The 13,446-nt window shown below is 47.1% G+C and overlaps 1 protein-coding gene across 1 annotated transcript in view; it reads right to left on the bottom strand.

Moving 5' to 3' along the window:
* Positions 1–246: 246 nt before the first annotated feature.
* Positions 247–13,446, bottom strand: part of Antxr1 (ANTXR cell adhesion molecule 1) — a 194,036-nt gene continuing 180,836 nt past the window's right edge. The window contains exon 18 of the mRNA XM_036182094.1: positions 247–3,796. Within this exon, the coding sequence (XP_036037987.1) occupies positions 3,536–3,796 (261 nt within the window). The 3' untranslated portion in view covers positions 247–3,535. The remainder of the gene's footprint in view (positions 3,797–13,446) is intronic.

Raw genomic sequence — 13,446 nt, forward strand, 5'->3', positions numbered from 1 at the left:
TGTGTGGGTGACTGTGTGCTTCAGTGTGCGTGTGGAGGTCAGAGGACAACTTTTAGGAGTGGGTTCTCTCCTTTTACCATGTCGGTTCTGGGACTTGAACTCATGTTGTCAGGCTTGGCAGCAAGCTCCTTTACCAGCAGAGCCATCTCGCAAGCCTGCTAGCTATTTTCTTATGACCCCAGGGTAAGTACCTGAAAAATGTGTACTTTCTTTTATGATAAGCACACAAACAACAGGTATGATAGCTGGTTTTAGGTATTTATTATCATTATTTAAAAAAAAAAAAGCAACTTCCAGGGTATACCATTGTACAGGTTCAGCCCAGTCTCCTACAGCATGGTACAGCGATGACAGATCTTTCATAACAATGACTCAGAGACGCTGAACATCCATAACTAAATTATCATAGAGAAAGAGAAGAGTTTAATGTTATGTGCATTCAGAAATCATATTCTAATTCTTTTAAATGGGTTCTCCAAGCATGATAATGTAGCCAGACTCAGATAACTAAGATGACAACCGACCAGAACGCTCCCTTCCCTTCCTCCTGGTGAGTATGAGTAGGCTTTAATGGCTTGCAAACAAATTCCACCCATTTTACACAGCATTAATTCCTCTGCTCCTGAACTGTCGGTCAGTATCTTACAATTATTCTTTGATGGATTTTCCACCATGGCATTGTGTGCAGGTGGCAAGTGCAGTTCATTTCTGCTCCCCCTAAGGGTTCTAGTGAGACCTCCACCCATGGCTAGAGAGCCAAGACTTTCCATTAGTTTATGGGTAGCGTTGTCCCTGGTGCTGGGGAAAGACAGCTCTTCTGTCTCACTGAAGTGTGCGCCAAGCTCCAGGCAGGACCGCGAGTGAGCGAGGCGGGCGTCAGCAGAGGGACTGACTGCAGTTCTCAGCAAGGCTGCCATTGATGTGTAAGCAGGGCGTCGTCAGTTCGGTAACTATTTGTACACTAGAGCAGGATGGTCACTGGGAATGAACAAGCACAGCTTGGTAGGTAACGTGCCAGGAAATGTCACTGGCTTTAATAATTTACTACAATTGTTCTTTTTATTCACACCGATAGGACGTGCTTCCATCTGTCACGTGGAATAGGAATATATACAACAAAATTTGGCTTTTATATAAAAAAAAAAACTTCATAAGGACACTAACAAGGGGCCAAACAAATAACACATGCAGTTTCCTAATTACACCACCATCTCCTGTTGCTTACAGGGAATGACGCAGAACCAATGGACTTTGGAAACCAGGTAGACTTTTCCTGCCCAGAGTAGCCTACTATTAAAGGTAGTAACCTTGTTCCGTTTCTAGAAACTTCTAACCATAGTTCTGAATGACCAGGGAAGACATACTGGGTCAATTCTAAGGTCAAACCTTGCAAATTCTTCTCAGAATCACCATGTATCAACATTCCTTGTTCCTCAGACACTTCACCATGGCCTCTTGGAAAACTGCACAGGGCACAGGGTGGCCTGCTCTTGGGAGCCTGCCGCCTTCCCCGGAGCCCACTTTTGTTGAACAGCAACGCCAGCATCTTGGTTCGGACTTTCTTACGGCCACACAATTGTGCAGCCGTGGTGTGGGGGGGCTGTTTTGCACCGCCAGCAGTCAAAACAGTTGCCTTGGGGGCTCATTGTCTGCGTGAGCCTCGGGAGCCCATTCTCCTAGGAATGATTTTCTGGGGTCCAGCAATGTCAGCACAGGTGGCTGAGACATTCTGGCCCTTGTTTAACGAGGGACTACACTAAAGAAGCTTTGTTCTAAAAGTGAACAGCACAGGGTACAGTAGAAGGGAGGTCGGTCACTTTCCTAAGTCCTGAAAAGCAGGGAATGGCAACCACAGGGAGGAGGGTGAGGTCTGGGTACAATTGGAAAAGTGCCACTTTGGCGATGGCACCACAGACGGGACATCATGGTCATGGACTTGGGCACTCCTAGGTCGATTTTCTCCAGACAGTACCTTTTATGCTGGTGGCTCCTCCATTCTCCTCTATTTTTGGGTTTTCTTTTAAGGTATTGCAAATAGTGTTTATATCTGTCAATTCTAACTGATGACTGACAGATCATTAGAGCTGTGATTGGAAGTATTGTGGGAAAACGTCATTGGGCTAAACTGAGAAGTAGTGCTGAGACTGATTACTAATGTCTGCCTTGGGAACAAGAATTGGTGCCTATGGAACGCACCACACCTGATGCCTCTATACTAAACAAGCTGAAAGAATGAGGCTAACTTGAATTCTAAAGAGATCTTTGTAGATCATAGCCCAAAGTCCAAAAGCTTGTATTTATTCTATAACTTTTGTTCCAGGGAAGAGTTTAGAGTTTTAGGAGTCCGAGACAGGAATTTCAGGGCCCATGGAAAACTGAGGGTGGAAGCATGATTTTGGATGGGCTGTACACTGCCTTTGACAATGACCTCTGTTTGCATGGTTGGGTGACAATGTCCAGGGTTCACATGAGGTTGTTAAAGGCAGCTTCAGAATGATGTGGAGGGATGGGGTGGGAGTTTCAGGTAGAGCTTTCCTGTGTTACACACAGGGTGTATTTCCCCTTGCTTAACAACTAGTAATATTTGTGAGTAGATTGAAGGGCCAAGGAGAAATACCTGCCTCTGTACACAATGACCTATTTCAGAGGGAATAAACTGGGGAGAGTCTTCCTATCAAGTCGGGACTACTGTCTCTCAGCTGGACTTGGAAATCTCTGGTGTACTGACGATGAAGGACCTTGTGATCTCATGTGGAAGGGACCATGTGATCTTCTCTGAACTATTCCAAAGCCAAACCTTGATGTTCAAGGTGAATCATTACTAGGCTGCCTTTGACATGATAAGGCTTGGTGGTTTAGGGACTGTGCCTGGCTGAAGGCAGCCACCTCTAGAGTATCAGCTGGATGCTCCCATCGACGCTCTCGGTCAGTACTAACTTCTCAGCATAGCAACACACCTTTCCCACTGCAAACACTGCTTCCCTCCTTCCTGGGAAACGGGGAGGTTTGGGAAGGAGAATAGAGCACGTGTTCTTATATGAGACAACCTGCAGATCCCCACTGGATACCTGCTTGATGTACCCTAGGGACACCACAACTTTCAGAGTTGCTGAGCAGTGCCCAGGCGTAAGGATGGCCTGGTTCCCAGTTCAAGGGTCAGGAGTCAGGTCATGGAGGAAGGTGGCATTCAAAATTCTCAGCCAGGTTTCTTATCCAATGTGCATTCCATTCTCAGAAATTACTTTCTTCCTGGTCTTCATGGGACATGATCTGGTTGAGAGCATCTTGGCAGTGCAGCCATCTCTGGAACCTTCTTCTAGAGGTGAGAGGTCACAGGCTAGAAACGTGACTGCAATTGTCTCATTGTCTGCTTTCAGGCAGTCCAAATTTCCATTTCATTCTGCCCACCACGATTCGCTTTTAAATCGTGCCAAGTCAGTCACGGCTCACCACCTTGGGCTGGGAAGATCTTTCCGAGAGCAGAGGAGCCTCCTCCTGGAGTTTCTCAGGCAGCCCAGAGCACAGACTTTGGGTTCTAGACAGAAGGCCTTGGAGGAGGTCGGGAGGGAGGTGGTGCCCTGTTAGGGGGTGGGGCCTGAGGAGGAGGCGGAAGAGTGGATGGTGGGGAGGGGATGGGAGGAGTGGGGGCACTTGGGGCTGGGGGAGGGCAGTGGGGAGCAGGGGGGGGGGGCGTGTAGATAGGAGCAGGAGGTGAGGAGCTGGGGTGGTAGGTGTTGTTAAGGGGGTACTTGGCTGCCTGAGTATTCTTCACTCTGGTGAAGTTGATGCAGCGCCCCTGGAAGAGAATCAGAGGAGGACCATGAATGGATGCCTTAAGACAGCAGGTGCTGAGCACAGTGGCCCTTGAAAGAATCTGTGAGGGACGAAAGACACACTGACAGGCTGCTGAGGACCTGGTGACCTGACACCACATTAGCCACGGGTCTCTTTGAATCCATTTCCCTTCCTGGGATGGCTGGGTCAGATTGTCACAACCTGTTTCCTTTACACAATCCATTTCACCTTCATGGGTGGGGAGAGGGGAGATGGCTGACGCTAGCTGGATCGCAACATTATGGAGGGCGTCACATTTACTCTGAGCCTGGTCAGTAGAGTGTGACCAGCATTCCCGTCCCTGGAAAGAAGTTGAGGCTGAGAAACAAGTCCCTTTCCCGGGCCCTTCACACCAGGCTGCTTTGTTTGTTTGTTTTTTGGTCTGGTCACAAGACTCTCTCTACACCTGTGCTTGTAAGGAATTCAACGGAGATATTTCATTGCTAAGCGGGAACATCTCTCAAATTTGGCTATTTATTTATTTACTTATTTACTTTATGTGTGGCTTCCTAGGGGCTTCATAGGACAATGCTGAGAGACCCCTGTGTCCTCTCCCCAGACTCTGGAGAGTAAAGAGCCTCAAGTAGCTCTGTTATGCCCTCTGCCTTCTTTCACCAGGCGACAGGCCCCACACTTGCCCTGCGGCAGTCTCTTATGCATGTCACCAGCTGTGTGAACTCCCTTCGTGTTCCTGATGAGCTCCTCCCAGGTGCCCAGCCAGGCCAGGGTATGGCTACCCGTGTGCTCCTGGCCTCCTGTAGCTTCCCAGGCCCATGGAGCATCTGGGGCTGTCCACCACGTGTCACAGAATCTTCTTTCCTCCAAAGAAGACCTGCAGTGGGGTCACCTCTGAGCATGCCCTTCTTTTTCTCCTCCTGTTCATTTATCCGCTGCTGGTACAGAGCACAGCCTAGACGTCTTTCCACACTGAGGCAGAGCCTGTAATTCTAGCTCGGTGGAGGCATATCTAGAGAGGCCCCGGCTCCCCATGTCAGACCCAAGGAAGGTCCAGGAAGGGGAATACAGAGGGTCACGCTGTAGAATGTAAGGAACAAGGGGTGTGTGTGTGTGTGTGTGTGTGTGTGTGAGAGAGAGAGAGAGAGAGAGAGAGAGAGTGAGAGAGACAGAGACAGAGACAGAGACCAGAGACAGACAGACAGACACACACACACACACACACACACACACACACACACACACACACACACACACACACACACACACAGAGTCAGAGAGAGACAGAGACAGAGACAGAGAGAGACACAGAGAGAGAGACAGACAGACAGAGAGAGAGAGAGAGAGACAGAGAGAGAGACAGAGAGAGAGACAGACAGACAGACAGAGACAGAGAGACAGAGACAGAGAGACAGAGAGAGACAGAGAGGGAGAATCCTAGAATCCTGAGACTCGGCCTGTGATGACTCAGCAGGACGCAAGCTTGTGGAGGATGGGAGATGAGGAGGCCGAGAGAAGCCCTCCTTCCCTGTGTACCCCATCTTTCAGGTCATTCGACCATCTTCCCAGGTGACTTTGGCCTCCGTTCTTTATGTGCTTTCTTGGGTAATAGTCTAGTTACCGTCTTTAGCACACATCCTAGCCTACACACTGCAGCTGTTTTCTCTCATTAAATGCTTAACCTCTCATGACAAGAGGAGACACTGCTTTTCTACAAGAAGAAGCCTCCCAGGATGCTTTGCATGGAAGGTCAGGAGAGTCACAGTCAGGATGGAGTTGTCTGAAGCCACTTGGGAGAAGCAGAGGCTTTGGGAGCATTAGCAATGGTCTGGAAATTCCTTTCTAAGACATCATGTTTGCCAGAGTGTCTGGGTCAGAAAGGACCAGACCTGACCAGACTGTATCTGTTTGGGAACTGTGACATCCCACATAGGTGCCAGCACCTGAGTCCTTGGTGTGGGCATGTCACAAGATGAAGCCAAGGCCAAGCTCTACCGGGTTTCTTTTGGGGCTCCACTAACCACACAACCACCTGGCATCTTCTCACGCTCCCTCCCAGAGCTCCCAGCTCTGCCCAGCTTTAAGGGTGGACACCACAATTACAGAGCCGTCACTGGCCAGGTAGCTCTCTTTTCCAGTTGAGTGGAGCTAAGCACTGTTACAGTTTCCTAACGACATTGTATAGGGCTCTTTCCTTCAAGATGTTATGGCTGTCTGGGATAAGTTCCCAGTGAGTTGGGCTCTACTGAGCTACCTACTCTGCCTTCCTCCCTAGATGCCTAATGTGCACTAACGGCTTCGGGAACCTTGGTCCTTTAAAGGTGGAGATTCTGGGCTGCTGGAGCTGAGGTGAGGTCCCTCTGCCTTCAGCTCTGAGAGTTGCCTCTGAGCCAGTTATGAAACCGACACACAGCTTTCCCTAGGGCTTCTCCTGGCCACAGGCTCAGGAGCTCCTGGCCCTCCACCAGTGTCTGCTCAGAGCCCATGCTGGGGGTGCAAGTCTATGATGTGGACTGGGGCTCTTGAGAACACTGGCCACTTACAGGCACTGCGAGAGTCCTTTTGTCACCCTCAGGGGAGGGTCTAGAACAGTGACGGTGTATCTACCACATTGGGGAAACAGCTGAATTTAGTCCTGCCCTCTGCTGATGGGAAAATAGATGCTGGAGGCAAGATAGCCTCTCCTGTGCTAGATATGCAGCCGGAGGTAGCATCAGGTCTGACTCCAGGGTTAGTGCTGAGTTGCCTCCACACATGGCTTCTGTAATAATTAGTAAACGGACTAAGTGAAGGACCGGAGGTGATAGAAGCAGCCGGCGTGGCTCCTGCTTTCCCTTTGCTACGTGACCGCCGTCAGTCATTCCTTACAGGACCTCCCACAGTGCTTTGCACACGCTGCTGACAGAGGATGTATTTGTACTTATCTTACCGAGCAAATGTGCAGACGCAGCACAAACGTACCCTCAGGCAATTTACAGTAAGACTAGCTCTTCCAAGAGTGGCGTGGCTCCTGAGAGTTCTAAAAACCTGGGCCAGGGGCGCCAGCACCAGCATTAGACACTCGGGTGCATAATTGGCCTGAAGATTAGTTCACAGGGCATTTTCTTTCCCATTTCACTCTCTTTTTTTGCTTGTGAGGGGATAATAGAAAGGCCAGATGTCGTTAGTGTTGTATGTGCCAGCAGATCTCCAGTGTTTGGTTAAAAAGGTTGCTATGGTGACCAAAGCTTTCTCTCATGATACTGGCCCCTTGCAGTTCAGTTTAATTCTCCGCAGCACTGTTTCTGGGTGGTTTGAGTCACAGCCAAGGCTGGCTTTGACCTTAGTTTACCTTGCCTTCTTCATCAACACAAGAAGAATGCCATTATTTTTTCTACACACTAGTAGCACATGCTCTGATAGAATTTTATTTTTTAAGTTTATTTGTGTGCACGGGTGTTTAGCCTGCACACATGTCTGTGCACCATGTGTGTGCCTGGAGTTAGAAGTTGTTAGATCCTCTAGAACTGGAGTCACAGATGGTTGTGAGCTACTATATGAGTCCTAGGAATTAAACTGAGGTCCTCTGCAAGAGCACCCACTGCTCTTAACCACTGAGCCACCTCTCCAGCCCCTTTGGTAGAATTTTAAGAAGGCCTGGGAATATACCTGAGTGGTAGAGCACTTGCCTAGCATGAGATCTTGGGTTCAATCCTCAGTACCATACACACAAAAAAAGTCCAAGAGAAACTATCTTGTAACACAATGGGAGGGATAGTTATCAGAAATACACCCCCCCCCCCCCCCATCATCTTCATCTATGAAGCATCCGTGAGCACTTTAAAACTCTATGATCTGGGCATTATTATCTCCATTGTAGAGAAATGAAAGGGAAGGCTCAGGCCTATTTAAATAATTTGTTCAAAACCACCCAGGCAGCAAGGCCAGGTGGGAATAAAGTCTAGTTCTGCGTGGCTCAGGAATGCATTCTTTTTACTATTATCCTGAATACGAATAATAAGTGCAAAAAGATTCCCGGAGGACCAATGGCTAGCTTTACACAGTGTAGTACTTGGATACAATCCATTAACTTGCTACACAGATGTGCGAGGTTGTTTCAGAATGTAAGTCTGTCTGCTCAGTTCACTCTCTAGTGCACAGTTCTTCAATGGCTCTATTTACAGTAGAATCCACAGCCTCCGATGTCGTGAGGTCCTGTGATGCTGGCTTCATTCGATCTGCAGGACGTCCACCCTGTGATGTACTAGGCTCTGTGGATATGCTTCAGTGAAATGAACAGCACAGTACTTGGTACTATTTTCAAATAGCTCCCAGGCAGCCTCAGGGTCTCTCCTTGAAGCCCGGGCTCCTACTAAGATCTCAAGGTCCAAGTTGTCACTTGACAAATAATCCTTATATAGCTGTGGGTCTCTGAGCAGGAGATCCTTAAAAGCTCATATAGTCCTCCTAAGTTTGCTTTTTAGATGTTCAGGGTATGATAACAGGGCTACCTAGCCATTCTTAAGTTATCTTGCTGTGGCTCTCCCCAGTTCCTGGGGAGACATCTTATGAGGATGAGGATCCTGTGTGTTCTCTTTGGTCTTTCCCAACTTCTTTTGGCATGGTTTCATGTAGCTCAGGCTAGCCTCGATCTTGCTATCTTGCCAAGGATGACTCTGTTTCTATTCCCAACTGTTGGGCTTACAAGCATAGACAGCCACCTATAGTTTTTATGTCATTCTGGGGATGGAACCCAGGCCTTAATTTTTTTTTTTTAAAGATAATTGTTCCCCCAACAAATCCCTTTGCCCAATTATGGGATAGTTGGGATGCAAGGTCTTGTTGACCACATTCAGGTTTTCCCTTGAATTGTAGAGGGTATGGAGACAGGGAGCTGGCAGTGTAGGACTGTGGTTTTCCAGGGGCTTCATTTTGTTCCCAACACACTCTTGCTGTGAAAGCTGGGGAAAGTTACCACCTCACTTCCTTGGTCTTCTGTACTGGCTAGATGTGTCCACGGGCCCTTAGCCCTGAGCTCTATGATCCACCAGATCTGGGTGGCTGCAGAACCCTCTGCCTGCAGTGTAACTAAATTCTTTCGGGCAGCCAATTTGCTCATCTTTTCATGTTGCTTAGTTTGGCTAGCTCCAGTCCTTTGTACTGCATATCTTCCAGCTGTTTATTAGGTTTCTGAAATATTAGGAAATTGGAAATTTCAGCATTGGAGGCTTCACCTTCTGTTCTTAGGCAACTCTGTTGAGGATTCGAGCTGTTCAGTTCTGAGTTCTGAGTTTGAGCTGTGGGATGTTGGGGAGATGGGAGAAGAGCTTTGGGGTGACTGGGTGCAAAGAATGTGCCAGGGGTGAGCTCATATATGCTGAGTGTTAGGAAACATCTGGCTATCAGGCACGCTCAGCAGAGATGGAGTTGGCCTTCAGAGATGGTTAAAAATACGCCATAGCTCCCACAAATTAAACCAAATAGTTTCCTATGAACAGAGGTCATTCAAGGAAATTGGATTTCACAGAGAGAATACTAAAGTAGTCATGGAAAAAGTGTAACATACAAGCCAAGTTTCTACAAATACCTTTTCTCTGGCCTAGTTCTTGCATGCACTGTCTTGTTGGGAGGGCCATAGGTATTCCTCAAGTTACAAATAGCTGTTTGGGATGAGGGTTGGGGAAAACCAATCTTTTAAAGGAAGTCTGGTTCTCAGGCTAGATCACAAAGCTCATTGGCTCACTGATGTCCGCTGATATAACTGTTGAAGCTGGTGCTCTAGTGATGCCTCAGGAGAGATGTCATCAGAGCAACATCTTCCCATGTATGCCTTTCTTCACTCTCTGTCATCGCATCCTTTCCCAAGTGGTCACATCATCTATCAATCACAGGGGGCTTCAGAAAGCACTGAGCAAGCATCAAGATCTGACCCTCACGAGGATATAGTCTAGAGGTGGAAACAGAGTCAATGACTCACAGGGGACCCTTGCAGCCATGTCTGTGATCTATGAGGTTGCCACTTGACTGGACCAGAGGTGGGCACCTAACCTGGGCTGGGTCAGTAAGATTCTCTCTCCTGGGAATCAGAATATCCAAGTAGTGAAAGGCAGTTAGATAGAACCAACCCCAAGATTAGAGGGAGTGGAAGTGAGAACCGGATTAAGGAGGGTACCATCTTCTGCGTCTCACAGAGAATCAAAGACGACATTTTAAACCCCCAACTCTCCCCCATTCTGGTACTGCACATCTAAAACTGGGGTCAGGTAGTTGACAGGTCTCCCAGCCCCACCTTTCCCTCGATATACTGGTTTCCACATAAATCTCCATATAGAAATATACATACACGTGTACACACACGCTCAGTTTTCTTCCTGCTTAAACCTTTTAGTGTCTTCTACCCACAGGATACCCAGGCTCTTAGCACAAGCCATGGCTGGCTCCTCTGAAGCTCTCTGGCCTTCTTTCTTTTCTGTCTTTGAACCCTACACTTCAATGTTGATCCATCATTTCAAAAGAAGACACCATGCTCTGGCTTTTCTTGTGACAACATTCACATCACAGGTCCAGTTCCATGACAGAGATAAACAGTACAGGTATTGCGTCATCCCCGGGCAAGAGAAAGCGGCTGTCGGGGGAAGCAGGCATTCAGCCCCCCCTCCTCCTCAAGCTCGGCTAGTCTGTGATACATTTCCTCTCCTAGCCTGCTTTTTATGTGCTGTTTGGGAAAAGGATCCAAGGTCAACTGTCTTGGTTATTTGATTCATTCTGCTGACACACGAGCTGGCGTGCTCTTTGTAATCAGGTCTTTTGATGCCAAAACTAAGGGTGAGATGAAAGCATGAAGGAAATATCTGGTAACACAAGGAAGCTAGAAAAATGAAGGGAAGGGTGGAAATAAAATGGCCTATCTTTAGCAAGACACATATGCTTTGCCGGTAATTACTACCGAGATGTGATTTATTTCATATGAATCCCCCTTTCACCTGACTACAAGGTTCTGTGTGTGTCTTATATTTGTTGAGAACTTGGAAAATACATGCAGGAAAGAGGAAAAAGAGGAAGGGAAAAGAAACATAGGTAACAAGATTCAAAATCATCTCTGTGCTTTTCCTTTTTTAGAAAGCACCAGCACCCATAAAGTGCATGTATTTATGACAGTCGAGTCAAGCTGTGTAAAAAATTAAATAACATGCCATGGTTCTCTCTCCCTTTATTCTGTCTTTTGCACCCAGGGCCTTGTGCATGCTTGGCAAGGGCTCCACCACTGAACTAGGTGCCAAGGCCTTCACTTCCCTGCTATTTTCTTGCTTTATTATTGGAAACGTTCATAGATGCCCACCATTTACTTACCTTAACCATATCTGCCCCCTCCTCGCCTCCTCTCCCTCATCTTTCTCCAATGTCTCTCCTTTCTTGCTTTAGGTACCCCCCTATCCATTGAGCCCAATCATTACTGCCTGTATGCATGTGGCTGTGGGGTATCCACTGGGGTACGGGGTATCCACTGGGGCCAGTGGTCACCCCTGAAAGGGAGCGAGTCTCCTTCTACAGCCAATAGCTGCTCAGTGGTGGGCGTGGCTCCGGAGTCCCCACCCCCACGCTGGGATTTCTCACTCACAGGTCCTGTGCTTCTCCGACATTTCCCACCTTCTCTCACACAGAAGCAACAGGTGAGGCGGCAGGAATCCAACCTGTACTACACATGATGCTGTGCTGAAATGACAGGTGTGTTTGCATTTACCCGTCAGTCAGGAAAGCAGAGTCACTGGGCTAGCTAATGCGCATTAGAACAGGTTTTGATGCTATTGTCAACTTTTCGTCTAGAAAAACGGATAATAACTTGTAGCCTCAATGCTATTTTATGATGATTTCAATTACAGTTTTATGAGGGGAAGGTTTTCAGTGTAATGGTCAGAGGGCACAGAATCCTTTCTCTGGTGGTTATTTCATACATGCGAGGTTATGTTTATATCCATCCTTAGGGACTAACAAGCCTTTTCATGAGCCCTGCTCACTTCTCTACTGGGCTGTTCTCTTAAAGTTTCGTAATCTCACTGAATCCAGCCAGTGCTGCCCACATGTGCACAGGTGTGTGGTTGCCTGCTGGAGCCTGGTCAGCCCAGCGGGGTTGAAGAAGACAACGCTCCTCCCCAGGAGCCCTGGACACCAGTACTGCCAAGCTGGGGGTGTAGGCTGTGTGCCCCCTCTGCCCATACTGGAATACTGACTGGTCTGATCATATGTAGGCAACCACAGCTGCTGTGAGTTTATGAAAAGTGTCTTTTAAATCCTAGTTTGCTGAGTCTAAAAGTGTAAAAATAAAGATTTTTGATATACAGTAAGATAATCATATTTATAGGTATTTTAGTCACATTAAGTAATTTTCTATTCAATTGATGGTTTTAAAAGGAGTATGTAAGCCTGGTATACTGGCACATGCCTTTAATCCCAGCACTTGGGAGGCAGAAGCAGGCAGATCTCTGTGAGTCCGAGGTCAGCCTGGTCTACAGAGTGAGTTCCAGGATAGCCAGAGCTATATAGTGAGACCCTATCTTGAAACACACAAACAACAAAGTAATATTTAAAAATTTAAACAAATATTTTTTGTGATGACTCAAGTTCATATTTTTCTTTATTTTGATCTACTAATACATTTTATAATTTTCTAGTGAAAATTATCTGAATATTGCAGTAAACTGAAAGTTCTAGAACCATATCATTAACCTTTGATTTTGTATGTGTATGTATGTGTGTGTGTGTGTGTGTGTGTGTGTGTGTGTGTGTTATTCTATACACAGGAAATCTAAAAGCCTCCATATCTGAGTTGAGACTCCCTTTTGTTACTCTTGATAAAATATGGTCACTCGCTGACCATTTGTGATGTAAAGATCAATCAATGATAGTCACATTTCCAGAGAACTTCTACAGAACCCCTTTTCAGTTCTTCTGATTTTGTTTTGCTTTCCACTAACTTGTTCTTACACTAACAGGCTCCTGGCTTCTGCTTTCTGTGGGTTAATCTCATCTTCTTCCCTGAGTTGTAAACCTGTCTGGGTTAACCTTTTTTCTCAGCCAACAATGGAGAACTTCAAAGCTTGTAAACCATGAAGGTTTTCCCTGTGGCGCTTTGGAGTCACTACCTTCTAGATGCCTGCTAACAGCAGCTTTGACTTTCTTGTGGGTCCAACGGTAAACTGTGAGTGTTTTAAACTTGCAAGTGCTTTCTACGAAGTAGAGTTTACTCCATCACTACTAAATTTCAGTGTGTGTGTGTGTATATGTGTGTGTGTATATGCGTGTGTGTGTGTGTGTGTGTGTGTGTGTGTGTGTGTGTGTGTGTGTGTGTTACGGTGGGAAAACGTGCCTTATAAAAATTCGATTTTTCAGATTTTTGGTGTGGCTTATGCTATAGCCGATTTTAAACAATACTGTGGATTCTCTACATGAGGGGCACTGGCAAACGGTTCTCCCCTGGGAAGCCCTCTCCACTCTGTCAGCTTGGTCTTGGCAGCCCAGGGGTGGGGAGGGCTCGGTAACTTTCTCCCCTAATATTTTACACAATCACACTTGCTCAAACTTGACTTTGTCGTTCCAATCACTGGGCCACCCAAGAGCAGCAGGGAGGGACCCCTCTCAGAGCCAGCTGGGCAGAGAATTTCTTTTGTTCTCTGTGGTTTC

The sequence above is a fragment of the Onychomys torridus genome, chromosome 3, assembly GCF_903995425.1.
Source record: "Onychomys torridus chromosome 3, mOncTor1.1, whole genome shotgun sequence".
NCBI classification, from domain to species: domain Eukaryota; kingdom Metazoa; phylum Chordata; class Mammalia; order Rodentia; family Cricetidae; genus Onychomys; species Onychomys torridus.